General features: G+C 43.9%; 2 protein-coding genes across 2 annotated transcripts in view; both read right to left on the bottom strand.

The window, feature by feature from the left end:
- Positions 1–12,554, bottom strand: part of DNAAF9 (dynein axonemal assembly factor 9) — a 60,840-nt gene extending 48,286 nt beyond the window's left edge. The window contains exons 1-2 of the mRNA XM_078599552.1: positions 11,874–12,554; positions 3,750–3,829 (exon numbers count right to left, since the gene is read on the bottom strand). Of these exons, the coding sequence (XP_078455678.1) occupies positions 3,750–3,829; positions 11,874–11,938 (145 nt within the window). The 5' untranslated portion in view covers positions 11,939–12,554. The remainder of the gene's footprint in view (positions 1–3,749; positions 3,830–11,873) is intronic.
- A 1,375-nt stretch (positions 12,555–13,929) lies between these two features.
- CDC23 (cell division cycle 23) lies at positions 13,930–24,815 on the bottom strand. Its single transcript, XM_078599553.1, has 16 exons — positions 24,649–24,815; positions 22,977–23,052; positions 22,725–22,862; positions 22,526–22,568; positions 22,247–22,349; positions 21,625–21,757; positions 21,166–21,343; positions 20,842–20,939; positions 18,285–18,366; positions 17,816–17,969; positions 16,670–16,789; positions 16,271–16,346; positions 16,081–16,142; positions 15,650–15,725; positions 14,856–14,975; positions 13,930–14,466 (listed from the first exon to the last, which is right to left on the bottom strand). Exons 1-16 carry the CDS (start codon positions 24,753–24,755, stop codon positions 14,323–14,325), a joined length of 1,710 nt encoding a protein of 569 aa, XP_078455679.1. The 5' UTR covers positions 24,756–24,815; the 3' UTR covers positions 13,930–14,322.
- Between the last annotated feature and the right edge of the window lie 2,059 nt (positions 24,816–26,874).

Below are 26,874 nucleotides of genomic sequence, written 5' to 3'. Positions count from 1 at the left end.
CGTGGTAAAATAAAGCAAACATTGCACTGGCAGACTGACTCGACTGCAACAACACCACATACTGTGAATAGCCTTAATTGTCACACAGGAGTATTCTATGGTACTGTGCTGTATTGTAACCTAGCCGTGTGTGGCTGGGCTACCATGGCCTCTACTCATCTGTCTGTAGCCACAATGCAGTAAACTCTTGGATGCAATTTACAGAGATGGAGTATGGCACAAATGAGCAACCCAGTAATTGTTGTACTTAGCAAATGTATTATTTAATATATAAATAACACTATTCTTTGGGTCTTTCGGTAAAGCCACGTAGATATTATTTTCATTATTATTTTGATAATTTTTTCTATCAACGTGGCTTTACCGGAAGACCAAAAGAATATGAATTCCTGCAGTCACGAAAGCTTTAAGTCAATATATATAACAATGTACATCCTCGAGTCAATTCACTACTGGATGATGGACGACACATGCCATGTTGGTCATGGGGGGTTGTTCAACCATATTTCACCATACTGGTTATCGAGGGTTGGGGAACAAAAAGCAGAGGACCTCTACAGATATCACTGGGCATTGATGTAAGCCATGACGAGGAATGTAACTTAGGCAACTGGTTTTATAGCACTGTGCGCTCACCATCATACCACCAATTCACCCACATATGAAATATGGGAAATTACCATCATGGGAAATTGATCGTTGTCCAACTATTTTGGAACTAAATTAATAATAAAAGAGACTATTCCCCAGTTATTTTTCATGCTCACTCGATGACAATGGTGCACACCCTTAAACATGTTTCAGGTTAACGGTTATATTGCAGCTTAAAAGAAGAGCAAGTGTAAAAAATTGGTTCATGTAAGACAAGTTTTATTGAAACATAATGTGAGTTCATGTCCACATCACAGTGGGACTTAATTAAATGTGAAAGCCACTTTGCCATAATTTACACGTGGTATGGGCAAGGGAGGTGCCATGAAATGACACGTGGTATGTTTTGATCGGCAGTCCTAAAATCGCGGACTAAAAAAGGGACACTGCTGTGCTTATCAACCTTGGAATATTTTTTTTAAATAATACAACATCAAGTCAAACTACTGCAGGTCAACAACGTGAAACTTCCAGAGTTTTAAAAAGCCGTTCATGGTTGCATAGTTCCACGAGTGACTATGCAGCAATCGACAAAATGTTCCCTCAATTTCGATTTAAAGCTTTCATGACTGCAGGGAAAAATCTTCTTGGTTCTTTCGATAAAGTCACGTAGAAGGGAAATAATAAAATAATAAAAATAAAACATAATAAATTTATATACTGTAGTATAATAAAATAATATAATAAAATAATAATAAAATAATGCTATAAAATAATAAAATAATAAAGTTTTATCATAATATGATATAATAAAATACTATAATAAAATAGTATAATATAATTAAAAAAAATTTTTTATTTTATTTTATTATTTCCCTTCTACGTGACTTTACCGAAAGAACCAAGAAGATGTTCCCTCAAGTTTAGTTTCAATTGTTGCATTCAAAACGTTACAATGAGGGGACGTTGAAACTGACAAAAGCAGTTTGAATAATGTGCTTGGCATGGGCCCTGGTGCAAGGAATTAAATGGGGCTTCACTGCCCACCGCCGCCCTCCCTCTTCGTAGCCCGGCCGGAGGGGGTCTCCTGTGGGACCTGGTGCAGCTGCACAGCCTACCAGAGGTCGCAACCGGGTACCCGATACCCGTACCCTACCCGATACCCGGCTATCCGTACCCGGCCGGGTACGGGTACCCGTTTGCGACCCTGGTGCGGCCGGGCACGGGTACGGGTAGGCCGTGAGTCACTGGCGAGTAACTATTTGTCACTCATTTCCCAACGTCTTGTCTCTTCTCACAATTCAAGTTCCTAGAATCAACCCACCCGCGCCTGCAACATGGCTTCATCCCAGAGGTCGCAATCAGGTACCCGATACCCGTACCCTACCCGTACCCGGCCGGGTACGGGTAGGGTACAGGTACGGCCGGGTACGGGTACGGGTACCCGTTTGCGACCCTGGTGCGGCCGGGTACGGGTAAGGAATCAAAACCCGTTTGCGACCTCTACCGCCTACACTCTCGACAGTTGCACCACTGAGGAAGTGCCACCGTCCTCTAGCGTATTCACTTGCTCTTCATCAGATTAATGTGGGGCGTAGTTCAACGATCATTCCCTTTGAACGTAATTACAGCCGGACGGAGTTGTGTTTATATTCTGTGCTTGTTTTTGTCGTACGGTACAGTGTTGTCCAAACCATCTAGATCTGATAGAGCTCCATCTCACTGGGAGGACTACAAACACGATCACTGGATTTTCAGCGACTAAGACGCCACAGCATGTTAGCACAAGGCCTTTTCAAGGCATGCAACGATGCACATCCCAATGATTCCATAAACAACATCACAATTTAGGGCTGTAATTCAACTTTTAAGAATAAGCTTACGCAGATTTTTTACATCTCGTTTGCATCGTTGTCCATTATGTCTTGTTTGTACGGCTGTTTGCTCCATTGACTTTATTTTAACATTGGCATATAATTTGCATGCGATTTGCATTAATTATAAACGTGGTGAAACGCCTCCAGTCCATACTATGGGGGAGGGGTGCTATCCACATGCATCCACACATTTGACTCCTCTCATCTGTGTGAAGGAGCACAGATAACCAGTGAAAAGAGGATTCATTTCCCACCGTATCCCAGTTACTTCTGTTATCCTAACCGAGTGTGGATAATAGCATCAATGACGGACTTCCAGTCGACCAATTCCAGGTGAAATTTGATCAGGAGAAACCCACGTACAAGTGCAGTGAAGAGAACGTTCCAAGATGTCCGTTATCTTGGGGGGTAAAACATGACGTGTAACAACAGGAAGAATGGACGAGTGGATAACAGGGAGGTTCGCTGACCGATTAGGAGTTGCTAATAATAGGAAGGGCGATTACTAAGAGGAGTGGACATGAAGTGTTTTATTGTAATTGTTTCACAAGTCAACAATTTAAAGCGCGTATTGCAAGAATCGATTTTAATGGACAAATCAATGATTCTCTACGTGCATAGTTTTTTCCCCCTCGAAAATCCTTAAATGGTTGAGTGGCGGCACAGGTGGTCAGCACACGGCACTCCGATCCCGGTGAGCTGCGTTTGATTCCCAGCCACGGCACACATCAGTGGCCAGCGATACCTGAACCTGTCCTGCCTCCCCATCGCCTTTCACCAACACACACTAACATGGTGAAGTATGGTCAACTAACCCCCCCCCCTCCCTGACCTATATGGAATAAAAAGATCTTCATCCACGACTCACATCAGTGGCCAGTGATACGTGGTGAACCTGTCCTGCCTCTCCATCGCCTTTCTCCAACACACACTAACATGGTGAAGTATGGTCAACTAACCACCCCCCCCCCCGCCCCCCTCCATGACCTGTATGGAATAAAAAGATCTTCATCCATTAGTGGATTGAGAAAGGGCTCGTCATCCCCCCCTCCCCATGGCACCAATGTGCATCACAGTACGTTGCTGCAGCCTCATCAGAACAGGTCGGCAATAACAGCCGCCCGACTGCTCCTAAACAGGCCCCGTTGGGCTGCGAGACTGGAAAGCAGCAGGTACTTCGTTTATCGGAAGAAAAACTGGGAAATGGTTAAACGCTTTATACAAATAACACTCTGGCTCAAATTTACGTGGAATAGCCGTTCAGGGAAGAGAAATGCTCACCCAATATGCACAGCAAAGCGTCCGGTTTAGAGTCCGAGTCTCCCTGAAATATTTGCTGCACTCGGCGAAGCCTGCTGCACCTGCAAAAGACACGTTTCACGATGCTGTTCAATAAAATACAGAAGTCAAAACAGCTGTTCATCTCAACTACTGACCAATCAATTACAGTACTGCGATCGAAACGGGTGTTTGGCGCTTTCAGTTATTTCCAGTAGATTACCGTCGCGTATAGCATTTGCAGCACACGCTCATGTTAATTCCATTAGAAAACCATGTTCGAGATTGATCATGGAAAATTGAACGCTGTAGTTGATTTGTTATGCTTGATGTTCACATACACTACAATGAATATCGAATAACTTTCTGAGAGTATGCATTGTATGTACTGTATTGTATTTATTTGTACTGTACAGCATACCTGTCAACCCCCTATCAGTGCCCTACCTGACTACAGACCACTTCAGAGCTTATTGGTCACCCCGTGTCCCTTATACATCTCAACGTTCATCCTACAAAGACCCATCACAAGGGAGAAACACTAACAAATAGACATTTTTGTTTGCCCGCATTGAAACGGCTGTACGCTGTATGGACCCGAAAACTCAATTTCCCTGTGCAAGAATACAGGTAAACCGTCTGGGTTGACAGGTATGGTACATATTCTTGGTTCTTTCGGTAAAGTCACGTGACTTTACCGAAAGAACCAAGAATATGAATCCCTGCAGTCACGAAAGCTTTAAATAAAAATATAGGTATGGTACAGTATTCACTACAATCAAAACTGTCACATTGCAGTCTTTGAAACAAGATGATGTTCGCAAGCATGAAACATTCAATACTACATTTTTATTATCGTAGCCGTACCTGTCAACCCATACGGTTTGCCCGTGTTCGTCTACAGGGAAATTGAGTGTTCATGTCCATACGGTGTACAGCCGTTACAATACGGGCAACACATTTTTTTTTTGTGTTTCTCCTTTGTGATGGGACTTTGTAGGATGAACGTTGAGATGTACAAGGGGCACGGGGTGACCAATACGGCCTGAATTGGTGTGTAGTCAGGTAAGGGCACTAATAAGGGGTTGACAGGGACGCAATTGTCACACCAAACACGAAAGTTAGAGAGCACATTGCTCTGTGCGTGCCTCACTGTTACAGAGCTCGATTTAAGCAAAAAAAACCTAAACACTTTCTTTAATAACACTACCTTAAAATAAAATACATCATTATATATGTAACAGGTGACGTTATGGCCCTTTTTTATAGCACCACATGATCTGTTACATTCGAGCAAGGCACACTGATACACATCCTGTTGTGCGAGTGCATCTCAATAAACTATTATTGGATCTAGCCCAGAGAAGTCAGCATTAGATTAATGCTGTTCGAGCATATAAGTACCGTACAACTTTCATGATGAACATCCAGGATACTACCCTGACTGATACATTGCTTAAGTAACTAATTACTAACAGTGATGACTGAATTCTATTTGTTCTTATACAAAATACTGTCTTAAATGTTGTATTAAGCATATATATGTTTTACTGCAAGACACTCAAAATTAATGAGCAGAAATACTGCAACATGCTAGGGTGGTGCATATTTTCCTTATTTTGTTATTTGTTTAGAAATGTTACTTATGTACATGCTATAGAGATCTTACACGACTGTATTGTACTTTAATTCGAATGACCACAATCATGATGTATGGAAAAATGCCTGCAGAAATGTAACTTGTGCCCTACAAACATGCAGCTTGAATAGCCAAGGGCACTTTGTATAAATAGTGAATGGGGCAGGTGGGTTTCTCAGTACATTATTGTATGCACAATACAGTACCTGTATTCTACAGTTGCTAACCCTGCTAAGCATGACTGCCTCTTGGTTCTGTAGTCAAATCTGCAATACTTTTGAACGCAAAACACTCATTAATGGTCAAACATCCCGATCCAGCACCACGGTGGAGCATTGCAACTTAAGTTTGATCCCCGACCATGGCTAACATTAGTCATGAGTGATATCCAAACGACTGGCACTGTCGTCTTGGGCTCCCCATTCAGAGGTCGCAACCGGGTACCCGATACCCGTACCCTACCCGATACCCGGCTACCCGTACCCAGCCGGGTACGGGTACCCGTTTGCGACCCTGGTGCGGCCGGGTACGGGTAAGGAATCAAAACCCGTTTTGCGACCTCTGCCATTCCCCGACTGTCACTGAACAGCGTGGTGAAGAATGAGCTGGTCAAACAAGCCCCATTAATTCAGCAGTGGCCAGAAACGGGCTGTAAAATATTGTTAGCACAGCACTGTATATGGTAACGTTAGATCAACAGTGCATTGCCATCACGGTGGCTAAAGCAATTCAGTGATTCGTCTTTGGTAAAATGCCACGAGGAAGAATCAAATGCACAAAGGCTGATTGAGCAGCAAATTGGACACACAAGTGGGTTAAGCCAGTGGGAGTCTGCCTCAATGGCCCGAGGTGGTGATGTTGGACCACACAGATGGTGGCCCAACGCAGGGGGAACACGGCCACAAAGCTGTGACTGTGACAGCCCCGAGCAAGCAACGCCTATCTTATGCAGCGTGACCAGGTTGCTGGGCAACTTGCTGTTTGTGGTTTTAACAGTTGCTAAGTAGTAGTAAGGATAAGGGTTTCTTTCTAAATCAACGGTCTGTTTTGTGAGTATTCCTGCAACAGATGTAACCGCATGGGCTCCACTCAAATCCGATTCAATTAACAGCGAAAATTTACATGCAATAAAAGTTAACTTTCGCTATTATCCAGCATCATCCTTAGCGGTTCCAAAATGCAACACAATCCATCTCTCAAGAAGCTCCATTAATCTCAAGCTTGCATTTCCGTAAACATTGTGTTAATGAAAAAAATGTTTGCACATTCGTATGGGATACACTATACTGTAAAGGACTGTATTACAATAAAACAGTGAATGTGTTTTTGTTCTAAAAGCAAGACTCTCCTCAACGTGCCTAGCAAGGCGATGTTGAAGAATCCTTGCCAGGACCTTTCCGGCACACTGAGGAGTGAGATGCCCCTGTAATTGTTACATTCTGTGCGGTCCCCCTTCTTAAAGAGGGGGACCACCAGGGCATTCTTCTAATCCTGCAGAACCCGTCCAGTGATCCAGACTGTTATGATGTCATATAGGGCAGTCTGTGCACAACTGCCACCCTCTCTCAGAATTTCGCTTGGGAGATCATCTCTGCTGTCCAGTGCTTTTCTGGTCTCAGACTCTGGATCGCCTTCAGTACTTCAACAGATGGCATCTCAGCCAGCCACTCACAGGGGGTGACTTCTTCTTCCAATATTTGAGGCACCGCAGCCTCGGCAGGGTCATCCCCACTTTGTCCCACATTGTTTTCCAGGCTGAGGGATTTCCCCTCCACCAGGACCTCACAGAAATGCTCAGCAAATCTGCAAACCTGTTTCTGGGGGTCGGAGATTGGATCACCGTTCTTTCCCCTAATGATGGTAATAGGTGTGGCGCTACAGGTTACTTTTTTGATGGAATTAAAGAGCGATTTGTGATAGCGGGCCATTGAGGCAGACTCCATCTCCTCAGCAACCCGCGACCACCACCCATCCTTGCAGCACCTCACGGCTCTATGAACCTCCGAGCGAAGGCTGCGGTAAGCCTCCTCATTCTCCGACGTGGGATGCTGTAGCCATGAGAGTGGGCCTGTCGCTTTTTCTCAGCCAGCATGAACACCTCCTCTGTCAGCCAGGGTCTCTGGGGAGGTCTGGACCGTGTACCCAAAGCAGCCATTGCAGCTGCATGAGCTACAGTCCTAAACCTCGCCCATTTCCCCTCGACATCAGGAGTGTGTACGTATACGTACAGACCTGCATTTCCTTCCCAAGGCCAACTAACAGATTAATGACTTGAATTATTGTGACGAGACAAAGACCATCAGAAAATCAGGCAAGCCCACATGGCAATCTGGGCCCCTTAATCATTAAACAAAAAAGTCGAATGTAAGCCACCGCAGTGAGCGATTAACAGTAATTCTTCTGGGGAGACAGAGTGTGAAAGCACCCATGAATACATTAATCTCAGCCCTTTTGATTGCATTCATTACTGTATTAGACAGATACATATAATGGACCCTTTTTTTACATTAGATGCGCTTTGTATCAGATATAAAGTGATGGCCTCTGCAAAACTAGCAAAGCATTATTCTGTAGCGGATATCCTGGTAATCCACTATTGAATCACAAATAAATATGCAAAACACTACAAGACTGTTGGAGTAAGACCATTTACAGCAATGGTGTAACATAGTAATGGTGTAATCAGTTTACTGCATGGCACCATTAAAAACACAGATTTTAAATATACTACACTGCTTCGACAATACAGGAATGAGATACATCCTGTGCAGCACTTGTAATTAGAGTAATTGGCCAGTTCACTAATAATAAACCATGCTTGGATTATGCTTATTCATGTGATTAAATATCCCTAAAAAATGAACCGTTAAGGTACATTATTAACGACCAACGAACTTGCGACCTGATAACAGTTTCTGCATTTTTTAAATAATGTAATTTCCTTTTATTGTTATAGTTTCTGGCCGGGGGGGGGCAGAGAACAAAAAGGAAAGACCGTCTCAACGAATTGTGACCAATATCCCTTCGGAGAAAACGGAGAAAAAAATGAAATCAGGCGTGGAGATTAAAAACAAAAATTCAGCGGTGGCTTTGTGAATGAATCTTCGACCAGCGGAGGTGACTCATTCACGCGGCACAGCAACAACGGGACTCAATAGAGCTAATTACGGATTCTCATGACCTCTACGGTGCTACGAAGCCTGCGTGGCTGATAACATCGGGCAAAAAACACTTCCAAGTGGCACCGCGTCATTGAAATTTAAATGGAACGTGATTACTGCATGGATCAAGATGCTATCGGGAAGGGCCATTGGCCGAAACGTCGCCAGTGATATACTTTTTTTCGTTCAAGGCCACAGTGTTATTGACGAATGTGTTGCGTTTTGGTGTTATTTATATGTACAGCACAGGACGTTTGTCAATCCACTGCTGGATGAGGGCCTCCCCAGGTCGTGGAGATTATTTGTGCATACATATAATATGTAGACTACTGCATCATTTGCAGTGATGTCGTGTACATTAAGTGGTCGCAATGTATGTATTGCAGTCGTTGGTACTGTCAAAGTATATTGTAGTGTATGTAAAATGCAACACTGGTGAACCTGCGTTTGCATCGCAGTTGTTATTTACACCACAATACTGTATAATCATAATCACCACGAGCCATGACCCATCCACTGCTGGATGAAGGTCCTCGCCATCTCTCAAGAGTTACCGCTTCGCTCGAGTGCATTACAGCACATACAACATTGGGATAGTGTCACAAACATTATACACACAAATTAACATGTCCACAAATGCACGTCATGTAACTTTTTCGCCTGATGAAGACTGCTTGTGTTGCGATCGAAACGTCGTGGGTTTTTTTGCTTTTATTATTTTACATTTATTATTTTTAAATTTTCTTTTCTATCTGCGTGACTTTACCGAAAGAACCAATAATGTCATACACCTGTACTGTACGCAGTGTACACAATTACAAAATCACACGCATTTGCACTGAAGTATTTAACGTGCATATACTGGACACATTAAAACAAACCCACGTGGAGTAACTGCTCACACGTTTACACACAACCTCAACATTCACTCAGCGGTGGCGCCAGTAAAATGTCAACGCTCGTCAGACGCAGCAGGGCATGTTGCATGGCTGCGTGTGTGTGTGTGAGCGGCTTAGGTAAACAACAACACGAGGTGAGACAACTCCCGTGGTGCTTCGGCAGAGGGATCAGTGTGGTGGTCCTCTTGTCAAAGTAGGGATTCTTCTTCTCGTCTCCTGTCCAACCTATACAGCCTCTTCCCAATATTCTGCACAGGACCATCGCTTCTGGTGTTGGCATTGCCATATCTTGCGGGAAGTGCATGTGGTGCTGCAGGTCATCGCAGGAGATTAAATAAGGAGCCATTCCCCAAAACGTTAACCCGCCATACTATACGACGTAATATATACACTGCATTATCATGCCTGTCAACCCCTTATCAGTGCCCGACCTTATTAGACCAATTCAGACCTTATTGGTCACTCCGTGCCCTTCTCAGTCTCAACGTTCACCCTACAAAGTGCCATCACAGGGGAGAAACACAAATAGACAAAAAAAACACGTTTTGCCAATATTGAAATGGCTGTACGCCGTATGGACCTGAAAACTCAATTTCCCTGTACAGTACATATGTAGTGAGTTTAACTGAGTCGTAGATGCACTTCTTGGAGGCAACACATTTATTAAAACCAACACACGGGGTACTACCCCTTAACAAGATAACACCCTATGGTGGTGGACCACCAGGCTAACTGCATTAATTACACTGGGAGTAGCTACGACGGACCGGACCCTCGCTTGGGTCCAGGTCCACGTGTTGGTGACCCTTGTAGAACGTAGATTCTTCAGGATGAACAACAGCAGCCGGTCCCTCTGGGGGCCCTGGCTTTTATCCTCTGCGGCGTGGCTGGCCCCGCCCTTAGCCACGCCCACCTTCTAGAACCCTCGAGCAGGATCTTGACCCTGACACGTGACCACCCCTAGCCCCCACCTGGGGGCCCCTGTGTAGACTTTACCGGTCACGTGTCCTTCGGGGTCAACCAATGCCATGGCCCTTAGCAACGCCCATTCCCATGGCCGACACTCTCACACCCTAGATTTGAAGCTTTCGTGACTGCAAGGATTCAAACTCTTAGGTTTTTTCGGTAAAGTCACGTAGGTAAATTTTTTTTTTATAAAAGTAATAATAGAAATAAAATAATAAATCACGACGTTTCGGAGGCAACACAAGTCTCCGTCATCAGGTGGGACCGTCACAGCTAGATTTACTGTATCTTGACCGTCACAGCTAGGTTTACTGTATCTTGATACAGTAAATCTAGCTGTGACGGTCCCACCTGATGACGGAAACTTGTGTTGCCTCCGAAACGTCGTGATTTATTATTTTATTTATATTATTACTTTTATTAATTTTATTTTTTTACCTACGTGACTTTACCGGAAAAAAAACTAAAGAGTACACTCTCACACCCTATCCTATAGGGGTGGGCACTACACGCAGAGCGTGGTGCCTTTCAGCGCTGTCAGGCAGTGCTCAGCGTGCTCCTATATGGCCGGGACTGCACCCCAATACACGTGGTGCCCGCGATATCGATACATCGCACGCCGTGCCTCTCTAGGGCCGACATCACACAGTGACATCCGCGATGTCACTACACACGAATACGGGGTAAACCGTATGGGTTGACAGCGATGCATTATATTGCACATCACCTACTACTGTATGTGCGAATGACCGAAACGTTTTCAATCCACATGCTGAATCGACAATTCCCACGACCCACGTGGTGGGCGTTATTTGACCGCACTTCTCCATGATGCTCACTGCGGGGGGTAATACAAGCGGGGAGCATAGAAGAGCAGTACAATATTGTATGCTCTGCGCAGCCCTCTGCAGCAAGCATCTTAGCCACCCGGCGTGAACGGTGTCCACCCAAACCAATCTCGCCAGAAGCCAATCCTCTTGCTTGGCTTCTGTGATCCGACAAGCAGGGAAGCGTGCCGGGTGACGGATGACAGGCGACATAACATCACACGGCATCACCACCGTGATGTGCGAGTGAAGCGTTGACTCTCGACGAACAGAAGCACCAAACACGAGACATCGTTGACCAGTTTATAAATCCTCCACGTGAACGTGGCCACGGTGGTTTTTGTTGCAACTGTAACATACAAACCGCTCTGTAGAAGCCCTGTTAACGAATTAAAACCGCTCGATACACGGCTCCCAAGCAATACATCAAACGTGTAGTCATAGGCAACGCAACATATCCAGTAATTTATATACAGTACTGATATAAAACACACACACGCGTGTCAATTGTGTCTTAATAGGACATCGCAAACACAGGGCGGATTAACGGTGCGATTTAAAACCACCACCACCACCACCGCGACATCTCAACCTTCTTCAAACGCGCTACGGTGCACACATTGACGCCAACTTACGTGGTGGACCGAGTAGCCGCGTCGCCTTTAGCGCTCCGCCGCATCGCAGACGCTTGCAGAGACATCGCCACGCCGCCCGCTCGTTATTTACCGCGACTTTTAAAGGGACGCCGCCATTAACACGCGTCACCGTGGAGTGGGCGAGTCCATCACGACGGGGGGGGGGGGTGGAAGTCCATTGGACGAAAAAAAATCACGCAAACACCGCGTTCGGGATGCAACCTAATTTAACTTGTGTAAGCAATTTGTGTGTAAGCAATTTGTAAAGAATGCGAAACAAAACGGCCGTCTGTTTGGCTAAAATCGTTAACGATTTTAAAGAGTTGTGGGAGGGCTGGGGGTTAGAATGATCACCGCCGCACAAACCCCCCCCCCCAGCGGTGCGAGTGGTAGAGTCCCGGGTTGCCCCAGCGACGCGCACGTGTTGTGGCCGGATGAATCGCGCATTGGGTGGATGGCGGTGATGGTGGCGATGACGCTCAAACAACATACGTGGCACATAGCGGCGGGGGGGGGGGTCTCCCAACTGTAGCCCCCCCCCAAAAAAAAATCAGGTATATAAACAAAAGTTTCGCCGTGAAATGTTTTTTTTTGCGAATCGAATATGCATGGAGGTTTCCCCGTTTAAAAAACAAAACGGACCGTTAGAATGTACAAATGGTCCAATGGTGGTGAAAGAAAATTGTTTTAATTTAAGCCCATACAATCGCGTCCACATTGAAATGCAACCTATATTTTTAAAGGATGCCTGGAATCTATTCCAGTATTACATTTAACGTATTGTTGGTAGTGCAAATCGCTCGTTTTTCATGATTGTGCTTAAATTATAAACAATTCATTTTGCACGCTACTCTTACAGTACTGGCTGTGGCCAATCAACATTCTAAAACTTTATATTCAATATAACAGTATTTCCACTACAAAATACTGTAATTGGGTGTTAGGGAATATTAATTACTCCCACAAGCCTTCGTTGAATAAACTGAAATCTCGTTATATTTCTCGAGCCATGTAAAATGCTTAATTCCTGCTATCAATTTTTAAGCACAATTGTTGCAGTTCCAGGTTCAAGTTCATTTATTAGGTATAGCCCTGTGAGCCATTCGGCTCTTGAATCAGGTGCAAATCCATTTGGTACAACATAACATGCGATGTGACAATGTAAAAACATCTGCCTGCACATGCAAGACCAAACTTTCACTTAATTATGTATATTGCATTACCACATGTTGGGTGTTAAGATTACCAAATGCTTCACGGCATATACCACTTATAGTAATTCCAAATGCAGGACATCAACTGCTGCGTAAGGGATTATGTACACATTCTTGGAAGGTCAACAAAATAGAATTGAACCAAAACTAATTCATCAGCAAGGCATACACGATATTCAGAACAATTCTATAATCAATTACTTTACAATTCTAGCATTCATGGCTCCATCGCTTAAAGCCTAGCGACGTTTTATAGACGCACTGAAAAAAACATTTATTTACAGAATTTAATATTTAAACCTAAAAATATCCCTTTAGAAATACCTAGGCTGCGACCAAGGGGCAGTCGAGTGTTTGACCAGACACCATCATAGCATCCCAGTGATATTGCTGCATTAAACATTTAAAGCCATGAAATCTGGAACTTTATGATGATGCACCTAATTTCAAATATCCACGTTCTACTTGCACTTGGGCCCTCACGGGAGAGGTGGTTTTACCCTGGCTATTTTCTGTGCCAAGCCAGAACCAATCCGTGATATGCTGGTCTCGCATATTATTCTGGTTTAGGGTCAAGCAGGGCCAGGGGCCGGGCTAATGACGTGTTCATTGCTTGTGCATTCGGTACTCCTCTCCATGCATCTCGACTCATTCAATGCGTGTGATGTCAGCTCCATGGGCTTGGCTTCCGCCGTGTAAAAACCTGGCATTTCCCAAACTGCGCCCGGCCGGCTGAATCTGAAGGGTCCAGCACAGCTCGTTTTAACAGTAGAATAAGAGGTACAAGTATTTTCTCATTTACAAAGATTGAAAATTGTATTGGAAAGCCCAAGACACACAGCCTGGGTACATAGCAGATATTTATTTGCTGGGCTGCATCATCCTTGAATAGCTGCACTTGAGCATGTTTATTCAGGGCAGTGCAGAAACATTTGACACGAGGCTAATCTTTAAAATGGAACACTCCATTAAAGCAAATATGAAACATATATACACAATCATAACCAAGATTTAAATCTGTACCCGTGGTACCTCACTTTTGATTGCCATTTCGGTAACATATTAGACATGATACGGTCCTTTCAAATCCATTCAATTTGCACAACTGTGTTGTTTCCATTACAAGTACACGCCTTGACACATTTATCCACGTGACCAACTATATCATGTGGGTACGCTGTTCTATATTACACACACAATTAGTGTACATGTTCCTGGGAATTTTCAAAGTATTTTCACGTTGAGGAGAGGTTTAGTGGAGACAGCTTTGGCATGGAGGTACTTCCAGAGAGGTCCAGGGACGTATCCACATTGCTCGCCTCCCCCTCAGCACGCAGCTGGGAGATCTGTCGCAGTAGAGCCTTCCCTTCTTCCCGTGTCTGCTCACCACACAAGACAAACATCCTCTGTTTAGCCTTATACACATTATTGCCATGAAGTGCCGTTAAAATTAATCTATTAAAGCAAAGCCTACACAGCACTCAACAACCCTGTCTCTCAAGTGCTAATATTACACACAATGCACTTGATACTCATTTGAGGCCAAGTCAAATAAATTAAACCAGGGTAGGCCCAGGCCAAGATCAGAATCCAAGTGCATTGATAATATCCTTCAAATTTGCCATCAGGCACTCCGACAGCCAAAGGTAAGTCTGAGTTATAAATAAATCGTGCAACATCTCTCGTAAAAACAAGGCTGCATTTTCAGCACTTCAACAGCACTCAGTCCTATGTAAAGTACATCGCATAGAGCGCGTGTATTTCTCACATCGTTGTAGCTGCAGCATCTCCGGGCACACACGGAAGCATCCTCCCAGCGTTTGCACTTGAAGTAGTAGTGTGCGAGGTTGCGGAACGCTACACTCAGCTCCTCGTGCTCGAGTATCTCCTGCCGGAAAAACAAACGCATCAAAATTACAGGTCCCAAAAATATTTTTCATTTAAGGCGAACCTTGCAAGCTCTATATTACTTTATTCTTCATATATTAAATCAAGGCAGTTATATAAAAAAAGCATTTACAGGCCTACGAACAGTTGCTTCTAGATTCTGCTAAACTTAAAACAAGCCAAAAATATGGATGTGTTGAAATGTTATGCTGTCATGTCACTATTTTGAGTTTATCATAAAATAGAATAATATCTTCCTCACTTTCAACTCGTATTATTTGCATGCTTATGAAAAGTACGCCTTCTATGGAGAACACATTCTTGACATTTCTTAACAGAATGTTGCCATTTTAAAACACAGCCATGTGAATTTGAGTGCTAAAAAGGAGTAAAGCAGACGAACACATTTCACAACCTATGATGGCGAATTCAACGTGAGCTTTTCATCTCACAGCTGAATAAGAATGAATGCCCATGCCTATTTGTGGAATGTTCAACAAAATATTATTTGGGATGTATTTAGCACATTTGGGTACATTGTTCTTCAAGAGTTGATGTGTTGTTTGATGTTAGAATCATAATCTTTATACTGGAGAAATCCAACGAGCTATAAAGCTCTTTTTAGAGGAATGTGTTTGTACAGACATGAACAATGTACAATGCAAGTCGACTCACCCCTTCACACATGTCCTGTATATACTTGTAGTAGCAGTGGGCGGCTTGGTCGCTCTCACCCAGACGCTCGTGAAGCCTAATGCGTAAAAAATAAATAAACGACAATTGAGCGATTGTCCAAGAAGCATTACGCTGCAATGAGCAGGTGTGCCGCTTGTTTTACAACCTGTAGGAGTTGTATATGCAACTGCCTGCGATTGTTATTATAGTGATAGACACCGAATACTGTTGACATGTTACCCGCCTTTTTTATTTTGTAACAGTTTTACCTCTTGCACAATCTGCATTTCACATCAGCCTAGTTAAAATTTTCATAGTCTATTTTGCCAGGTCCTAGGCACTTCCCACAAAACAATTAACAACAATTCCCATATCTGACAAATACCAAGAGACATACAGCAATTGCTGAAGTGATGCTATTGGTCACTCACTTTGCAAGCTTCATGAGGGCTACTTTTTCCACATCTCCAACCGAGAACGCTCTCCAGTAGCACTGTCACAGACAAACAGCACCCACGAGTTCAGCGCTGCACGATTTACATAGGAAATGATTTATAGCGCTGCATTACTTTGGAAGATTCACCATTTTATTAAAAATTGTGAATGCTGAAGAACTCATACCTTTTTAGCTTCCACTAACTTTTCCAGCTTTTCGTAACTCTCGCCCATAGCCACCAGCATTCGAGAATCGCTCGGCCTTAAAAAGATCACAAATTTAGCGAGCGTACGACACTTTAAATTACTGTTGCAAAGCAGGACCTTCATTGCGGAAGAAATAAAGTATTTTTAAATGATTATGAAAATAAAGATCAAATACCATTTCAAAATTAACAAAGGACCACTACAGTCGCATTACACCAAGTCCACAAAATGCAAGAATATTTGTAATGAAGGATGATGATCAATTTTAAGAAATATATCCTGATAGCAGAGATAACGGTTTGTTACAAGTGGTTAAAGTTAAGATATAACAAGCGGATAGAAACGAATGTTTACACATTCAAAAGGGAGTGGATATACCTGAGCTGGTGTGCCTGCCGGTAGTAGTAGAGGCAGTAGAATGGCATCTTGAGGATCTCGTAGGTCTGTCCAAGGCCGTACCACGCACGATAGTCCCGTCTGTTCACTTCGATTGCACGCCTAGCAACAAATAGAGACAACCAGCAACAACATAGGTGACCCTTCCTATTTTTGTTGCTTTTCCAGTGACGATTGACCTCAAGCTCAATTGCTAACCTTAAAGAAAACGTCTGATTTTGGAACACTGTATACCGTGACTCGGGCAATGATATAGCTGAAGCCTCTTTGAAAACTACAAACTACAATGCTACAAAGCGCACTGCCATATCTGGATATATTGTTCATTTGAAATACCACCAAGTCGCATAAGATACTGAAAATAAACCCCTCAACAATTCGCGCATAAAAAAATCAAAATTGTTCGGAAACTCGCATAATTACATTGAACATAACCGAATCGGCAACTGCCTTTTATACAATGGCCAGTAGGGGGCGAGATAGTCATTGGCTGAAGTGAGGCAAATTAAATAAACACATTTTTAGTTTTTTCCTACCTACGTGACTTTACCGAAAGAACCAAAGAGTATGGATTCCTGCAGTCGCGAAAGCTTCAAATCAAGATAAACTATTTATTTATATTACGTGAATAATTAACCAGCCTAGATCAATCCACTGCAGGACGAAGGCCTCCTCACATTTTAGTCATCCCACGTGGGCCCAAACTAATCACTCCACCTCCACGGTGGTCATGCTATGGGACGCGTTTTCCCCTTTGGCGACTACTTCATCATCAGTTCTAGTCCAACAAGCATTATACTTTCCAGCGGTGTCCTACTCAAGCCCACTTACTTTTCACAAGTCAATGCAATGTCTATAATTTACGTGTATTCACCGATCTATGTATTCCTTATCTCAGCGTAATTCACAGTATCCGTAACCCATGCTTGGTTGCACCGTTTTTTGAGCTTTTGGAAAAAATGTGTCAGTATATAAAACACCGATAATATTCACGCATTGAACAAAAATATGAAGAAAATATTATTGATTAACAGTGAAATAATGTTAAAGTGAACGTATGATTTTTTAGTTATCAAGCACTGACAATGCAACAGGTTAAAGATGGAATCCCGATACCGCGTGCAGCACCTGTAGGCCTGAATGGCAGCGGAGGTGTTCTTCATCTCCATGAATTCGTGGCCAATAAGGGTCCACGCACTGAGGTACTGTGGGTTAAGCTTCAGCGCACGCTGGAAGTACAACGCAGCCTTCTCATGCTGTGTTCGTAAGCTGTAGTAGTTTCCTACAAATGATGAAAGTTCAGTAATTAACACTATATACACGATCATATTACGCACCTCCACAATGTTGACACATAGAGAAAGATGCTTTCTAAGTTCGTAATTCAGTGAAGGATGTACGCTACACAATGCTTATGCCATGGCAGGGGGGGGGGGGATAACGCTTGTAAATTAAAGTGAAATTGTAAACACTGGTAAAACAGGTTGGGAGTTGGGTGTAAATGTGAAGTTCACTGTCAAATAGATCAAATGCAACATGTATAAAGGTAAGAGGAGTCACGAACTGTACAGTTCCAAGGAACAAGAGTGAAATTTACCAATGACACAACAGGTCTCCACACGATACTTGTCAATTTCACAAAGACTGTGAGCAAGGTAACTTAGTTCCGGCTTCTTGTTCTGGAACAGAAACAGGACACGCATTTGCTGTGTAATTGAACCTAGTAATGGTCGAACACAAAACAATGTGACTTTACCGAAATAACCAAAGAATATGAATTCCTGCAGTCATGAAAGTTAAGTCAAAATTGAATGCGATTTTACATTCCAACAAATTTTGGTAACCCTGTCTCTTTAAATAATCAAATAATGAGCACTAAGTGAACTGGAAATTCAATTAGTCTCTATGGTTAAGGACATGGTACTATCTCCTGATGACATTCTCGTCAGCTTTGATGTAGTATCTTTGTTTACCAAAGTCCCAGTACCGGACACCCTAACAATAATTGAGGACTTAGTCCAACAGGGATTGAATTCTGATGTACCTGCGCTGGTTAGGCATTGCCTCACCAACACCTATTTTACCTGGAATGGCACCTTCTACAAACAGAATGAGGGTACCCCTATGGGCTCCCCCTTGTCACCAGTTATAGCCAACATTTTCATGGAAAAGTTTGAATCAGACGCCATCCAGACATCCACCCTGCGTCCTTCCCTGTGGAAGAGATATGTGGATGACACTTTCGTCATCTGGCCACATGGCCTCCCAGCATTGAACCACTTCTTGGACCACATCAATTCTAGACACCCATCTATCAGATTCACCATGGAAGTGGAGAAAGACGGTAAACTACCATTCTTGGATATTCTGTTTAAGAGGAGGCTTGACGGATCCTTGGGACATTCTGTCTACAGGAAAGCCACCCACACAGATTCCTACCTGAAACCGGATTCCCACCACCACCCATCTCAAAAGAATTCTCTCATCAAAACGCTATACCACAGAGCCCATGGCATTTCTGACCAACACCACCTGACTGATGAATTAAGACATGTACATCGGGCCCTCAGGATGAACGGATACTCTGACCGTACTATCCGCCAAGCTGTCTCTCCCACCACACAGAAACAACCACATGAAACTCCGACCAAAACTATCACGTTACCATACATAGCAGGCGTGACCAAAAAGATCTCCAAAATTCTAAACAAACATAAGATCCAAGTCCGATTCAACACAGTGCATAAAATCCGTGATCTGATTCCATCTGTGAAGGATGTCGTTCCTGACTTACAGTATCCTGGAGTCTACAAATTGAGTTGCATTTGTGGTGATTGCTACATTGGAGAAACAAAACGTCATGTTGCTGATCGTGTCCGCGAGCACAAGTCAGATCTGAAACACGGCAGAACTGATTCTTCGGCCGTTGCCGATCATTGCTACAACTCGGCGGGCTCTCATGATATTGTCTTTTCCGAGACCAAGGTTCTCTGCAAGCCTCCTGGCTACCATCAAAGGTTTGTACACGAAGCCATACAAATATACAAACACAGACATAATTTCAACCGTGATAATGGGTACAAACTCAGTAATCACTGGAAAGATGTTATTAACCACGCAAAAAAGACTTAATTACACTTTTTGGACCATCTTATCTGACAGGCACTATTTTAATTTACTTCACCGAGTGTTAACATCCCCAGTTATTTTTAACAGTACTCTCTTCATTTTTCAGCCTGCATTGGTATAAACATGGGCATTTTCGTTCCTTTGTTCTATCATGTGTATCAGACCTCCCCTCCCCCCTTTCTGCCCATTGTGTTGGCGTGCGCAGCAGCCGCGTCCAAGCCGTCGCCAAATGTTTTGTTGGCTCCCTCCCCCTCCCACCCCCCTCCCTCCCGATACGTTCCATTCATTGGCTACCACATTCTGATGAACTCCCCCCCCCTCTCCTCCCCCCCTTCAACTTGCTTATAAGGGATTACATTTTGAATCATTGCTTCACTTGATGCAGCTAATCTGGCTGTGACGGTCCCACCTGATGACGGAGACTTGTGTTGCCTCCGAAACGTCGTGAATTTTATTTTTATTTTTGTTTTGTTTTATTTTACTTTCATTACTTTTAATGTTTTACCTACGTGACTTTACCGGAAAAAAACCTGAGAATATGAATCATTGCAGTCACGAAAGCTTCAAATCTAGAATTCAGGGATTTGTCTGGGTTAATAAACAGCACCTACAAAAAAAGTAAAAATGGTTCCACACTCAAATTGAGCATGGGCAACTCACCTCCTCTTCAGAGCCCTGAGCAAGTGGTGGAAAGTCCACATTCCCACGACAGGGACGACTTCCCATGAAAAAAGCAGGGTTGACTTCCCCACACAGCGATACTAATTTTATCAACCCCAGTAAGGTGAAGAGCACTATTGCTGTGCCAACAGACTGGACATAACACCCTCAATAGGGTTACATACTTTGAATATGGTGTCAGGCCTAACTTTGATTTGTGAGATGACCATGAAGCAGAATGTCATTGGGCTTGGAGGATAAAAAAAAAAGAAATAACGGGACCAGTGCACTATTTATTATTTATTTTATTTTATACCTACGTGACTTTACTGAAAAACCTAAGAGTACAAATGAAAGAAACTCACCTTCACATACAGCAAATTAGAGTACGTGTCCATGTTCTCTATCCTGTATGGGTCGCGTTTTCTCAGATCGGAGAAAAGAGCCAATGCATTGTCTATATCTGTTACAAGAAAAAAAACACATCAAGGATTACATTTTCATAACTTAAGTCAGGTTTTGATAAAATCTCATTGTAGAAAAAGTAGCCTTGTTAAGAGTATCAGGATGAAGTGGATACAAAAACAGTTATTAAGTTAACTCTCCAGCCACCTGTGGGGGAGACTATACAATAAAACATATAAAGTGGATTTTAAAAGTGTTTCTCTCATGTGCCGGCCGACACTTGCCTCGTATGTTATGGTAAGCCACGGCGATCTGCGCCACGATGTAGGTGCTCCTGCTGAAGCCAGCGTCCAGCAGCGCCTGGTATTTGAGCAGCGCCTCGCTGATGAGCTGCAGCTCCGTGTACATATGGGCCAGGAAGAACTCGCGCATCCAGTGGTCCGGCAGAGAGAGCGACTTCAGCTGGAAACAGTCATCCGCAAGTATGCTGCATGTGAGATTATATCTCGAATAATAACCACCAGATTTGATTGTTTTATATATATGTGATTTAGTGCACTAGTTAAGTGGACTAAATCAATGTATCAGTATTTAATAAAATTACCCGAGAACCTTCTTACTGATGGTATGCACACGGAACATAAAGCAGTGATAGAAAAATACATTGAACAGAAAAAAAATTAGTCACAGGATCTACCAACACCACGTATGACTCCTTTACCCTGTAGTTTTTGGCTATTTACCTTGTCCCTATCTGTAATAAGGCAAGAGAGCTCCTGCCAGGCTCCCCAGTGCAAAGGGGTAGCGTGCGTGGCCTCCAACAGAATGGTAATGGCCTCTGACCCTAGATCCAACTTCCGCAGCACTACACCATACCTGTAAAGAAAACATGTTTTTCAATTATTCAAATGGTATGCAAGTATTTATAGCAGAATCAAATATTATAGTGAGGACGAAAATCATGCTTGTAAACTGTTACGACAGCCAGGTCTGAGCATGAACCGATTAATATAATCTATTATATTTTCAAACAAGTATTACCATTTCCCCTTTCATTCTGTGCCATGTGCTCCATTTCTAACGTGGTGACAGTTTCCAGTTTTAATCATTTATCAATAACTCAGAAGTGTGTGCAGCCGATTAAAATCACTTGTTAAAAAAACTCTTCCAATACACTTAATGAATGTACCCCCCCAGTTCCCTCCCCCATAGGTCAGCAAGCAACCAGAAGGACGTGATACTGAACATCGTCACACGTGCAGTAATTGTGATTTCAGTTCCAGACTAAGCTATTGGATGATCAAGATAAGCCATTACAAGCAGCTGTCTATGGAAATCAAGGTGCATCCCAGAGGTGGTACGCACATGTACAGGCCGAACCCATCCAGCTGGCCTTCACGGTGCTTTTTGGCAAGTTCGACACGCAGCTTCCGCAGCACCCCGTTCTTCACCTCCTTCTCCAGAACCCCTGAATTCCAGACAATTTAACATACAGTATGAAGGAAAAACACCGATTACATTACTTAATTAATACTGTAAAAAAAAAAAATGAAATATGTATGTAGAGCTTAAGTTCGCACCGCACGTAGCCAACCGGAGTAGCCGAGTATGCGGGAAATAAAATATACAAACGTGAATTCTCACCATGACTGTCGAGCGATTCATCCTCTTTCTTTTTTTCTCCAGCCTAAATTAAACAAACGACATGTTAATCTTGACAAGTAACATCTGCATTGTGTTTAGTCTAAAAAAGCAACGCAATTATGAAACGATATCATCAGAAAAACATGACATGCATCCCAAACTCCACATCAATGGCATGCGAAAATATACATGTTCTTACTAGGTATCGTGAATACATTTGCAGGAAATATGCTTTTGGACTCCGGCAGTCTTTCAGGCTGTGTGCTGCTCTGTCAAACTCCTTCAGATCAAAGTATGCTTTGGCCACTGTATACACATCAAAGTCAGCCAAGTCTTCCTAGAAAGAAAAATAAATGCAATCATTAAAAAAAACGTGCGTTTAAGAGATGAAGTTAATAAAACGATCACATTTCTATTTTGAAATAAACATTACAGAATACTTTTTTCTTACAGCAGTAAAGGGTGCAGGGGTCGGGAATCCATCTTCTGCTTTCAGTGGGTCTAAGCAGAAGGCAAGCTCAGCGGACCTGCAAAGAACCACGAGTAGGGTAGATAGCTCAGTCATTATCATTCAACAAGTGTCTACTGCTTGTTTAGACTAAACATTGAACCACTTCTACGGGGAAGTTTTAAACTTATCTTCTTTTTTCTCTCTCTCTGACTACTTGCTCTCTCTGCCTGTGTCCTCTCTTTGGAATGTTCACACTTAAATTCTAACTTAGCAATCTTTGAAATACGTAATCAACCAGGCTATGCGTTAATTGTGTGTTGACCGACCCTCTGTGTTGTATTACATTTCGATATTTTACTAGGTTATTTAATTTTAGTGTGTCCTCCTGATTTTCAGGCTTGCTTGCCGTGTCATCGCACTTGCAGCACCACGTTTTGTTGTCCACTCATTGATATGCTAATTTTTTCTCTAACCCCCCTCCCTCTCTCTGCGTCCGCCCTCCTCTGTCTATTTAAGGCCACCCCATAGAGACGACCACCTCTCTCTGTTACCTGTGTTGCTCTCTCTATGTATCTTGGTGATATCTGTCTGCTAATATGTCTCTCTATAGTTTTCTGGTTAGATTTTATGTCGCTATTTCATTATACCTGATGATGATTGCTTGTGTTGCAATCGAAACGTCGTATTCTATTATTTAATTTAATTTATTATTTTATCTTTAGACGTGACTTAACCGAAAGAAACAAATAATAAGTGTCTACTCAGCCTGCCATCACAAGTATTGCTCTGGTTGTAATAAGACGAGCACCGCATGTTTAGACTAGAGCACTCCGAGAAGTCAAAAGTGGTTGTGATATAGTGCACTGTTGCACTTTAAGAGAATGTGGAACTTCCACACACTGTCGAGAGAAATCTAAAAGTTAGAGGAACACCACAATGCGTGCGAGTCAAACGTGTTACAGACAAGAGTACATGCAAGTAGATGAACACAGACGGAATGAGGCCAGACGGACAGTCGCCGAGGCGCTGGCTGACACCAGACCGGAGACGATAAAAATCGCGGGATTCTTCCAAGCCGAATTTAAGGGAAGGTGCTGGGTGGAGCTCACGTTAAAACCAACCACATAAAACACGAGGTACAGCGTTGGCAGATCTGCATAGAAGCATAAAGATAACTTTTTTTTAATCAGAAGACATGCGCCTTCAGCAAGGGGAGACAGCAGAGGGCCTGTTGTCCCCCGTCTGCATCTCTAAATCTGTGCTTCTCAGCACGCCTCCGCGTCACTGTCGCTTTGTACGTCTCAATTTGTCTGTGAGCTTCATCTGGTAAGATACAAAGAGTTTATAGTATTATTTTTACATGTTTTAAAGTTGTTTTCTCACCTTCCCTATACTTTGCACTCCTATCGTTTTTTTGTTATTGCATTGTTTGTTGTTGTTGCGACGTTCTGACCGCATGCACCCTATCCGGACATCAGTGAACATACAAAAAAAAGAGCTTTATAGCTCCTCGGATTCGAGTAACCGAATAAACAATTTAAAATTACGATTCTACCGCAAGGCCTCAGCCTAGGCCTCGACGCGCTCAAACCACACACACGCGAGCCGGCTTACACTCACGGCTCCCAAGAGATCAAGGTAAGGACAACCTCACCCCACCGCACGCACGTACCACTTGGCGCTGTGCAGCAGCCCCCTGTCCCGACAGAGCTGCACCACGGCGAGCAGCTCCCCCTTGATCGCCTTCAGCTCCGCGCCCAGCCTCAAATGCGCCGCCATCTCTCTCAGCGGGGGGGGGGGGGGCGGGGGGGCTCCCCTCCCAACAGGCTCCGCGGCGGTGACTCGCTCACTTCCTGTCCTCCCACCCGCGACTTCCGGCAGCCCTTCGCGCGCTTTTTATTTTTGTGGGACGGGCGGGTTTGGGGGAGGGGCTGTGTTAGGGGAGGGGCGCAGTGGGGGGAGGGATTGGGGGGAGTGGGCGGTGTGGGGGGAGGAGCGGGGTGGGGGAGAGGTGGGGGGAGGGGCGCAGTGGGGGGAGGGATTGGGGGGAGTGGGCGGTGCGGGGGGAGGAGCTGTGGAGTGGGTGGGGCGGGGTTGAGGGGAGGGTCTTGGCTGGGGGAGGGGTGGAGTGGGGGGAGGGGCTGTGTGGGGGAGGGATTGGGGGGAGTGGACGGTGTGGGGGGAGGAGCTGTGTAGTGGGCGGGGCGGGGTTGAGGGGGAGGGGCGAGTGGAGGAGGCGACTGCACAAAAAGAGCTTTGCAGCTCATCGGATTCCTGCCGCATGGATTCTGATTCTGGGGTCGGGGCGAGCGGGGTGGAGGCCGAGAAAGTCGCGTGGCTCTGGGGAACCAATCCACGTTGCCGCTGCCCTTGCAACATGTTCAATGAAGAAGGGCTAATGCCTGAAACGTCGCCTATTATATATGTATTTTACGGATATTGACGTATGTGTTGTTGTTTTGTTAATTGTGCGTATGCGCCACTGTCAACGCAGCAGCAGCGGCATCAAATAACATAATCCGTCCTGTGGCGACATCCCCAATGATGGATTACAAGCTGCAATTGGGGACGCGTGCCGCTGGATGGAGACGCAGCACAACTCCTGGGGGGGGAATCATTTAACCACAAACTTCTTGACCACCACCCCCCGGGGATGGGTGATGTGTCGAGTCGGTGTTTATTGGGCCACTGCCAGCGCGTTGAGTCCCGAAATCAGCGAAAGGAAGGAGCGATGCAATCATCAGCCCTTGCGTAGTCGACCGCTGACATAAGAGGGTCGTGGATTGACCCCGTGGCTGCTGCTGATGATGATGAAGACGATGATGATGATGACACTGATGGCGATTAAAGTACGAGCGTGTGATCGAAGGGTGACTTTTTAGTGCAAAGCAGAGCGCAATAGACGGAGATCATCACACATTGATTTCCGATATTCTCATCCTGATGTTTGCTGTCTTTTCTTGGATTTTCTGTTTGCACATAGCCACTTTAAGATGTTTTCTTGTTCATGTTTTTGTTTGTTGCGGTTGCACCCGATTCAAGAGCCGAATGGCTCACAGGGCTATACCTAATACATGAACTTGCACGTCTTCATAGTTCATGTTTGTTTAATCCTGGGTGGGGGGGGGGTTATTTGCCCCCTTACTTGAATTCGATGTTTGTTATTACTCCTCTTTGTTTTTTTCGGTAAAGTCACGTAGGTAAAAGCGCTTGTGCTTTCGCTAAGTTGTCCCCACCTGAAGAAGGACCCGTGTGTTGCGCCCGAAACGTCGTGATTTATTTAATTTAATTTGTTTTACCAGCGCGACTTTATCGAAAAAAACCCAAAGAGTATGAATCCTTGCAGTCACGAAAAATTCAAATCTCGAATTAAAGTTTGTTATTACTGTTTTTGCCCCACTTAGGTTGTCAGTAAGGGGTGATTTAATAAAATTAAAATAAACTCGTCGATTCGCTGACCTTACCTAGACGTTGAACTCCTATCGTGTTTTTCTATTGTTTGTTTACACATTCGCGTGCCCCTAACTGGACACCTGTGAAAAAATTACTTTATAGTTCTTTCGGTAAAGTCAAAGAACCAAGAAGATGAATCCCTGCAGTCACGAAAGCTTTAAATCGAAATTTAAGAGCTTTATCGCTCATCAGATTCCTGCAATATAAAAATAATAATCTGCTCATCAAGTTGCTGTATTTTGCAACGTCGTGTATGCTTGTTTGGTGATGCATGGGACGAACAAGACCAACACACCTGAGCAGATATTAAGCAGATATTGTCCCATCATCTTGTTGGAGAAAAATCGCATAATACCATTGGCAAGTACTGTATAATCTATCAAGGGTGTAACGATTCAGGAATGAATATTGATTCGTAGGCTCGCGGTACAAACATCAAATGTCG

This window comes from Lampetra planeri, chromosome 12 (assembly GCF_965212315.1).
Source record: "Lampetra planeri chromosome 12, kcLamPlan1.2.h2, whole genome shotgun sequence".
In the NCBI taxonomy this organism is placed as follows: domain Eukaryota; kingdom Metazoa; phylum Chordata; class Hyperoartia; order Petromyzontiformes; family Petromyzontidae; genus Lampetra; species Lampetra planeri.
This window is presented reverse-complemented; position numbering and strand designations above follow the sequence as displayed.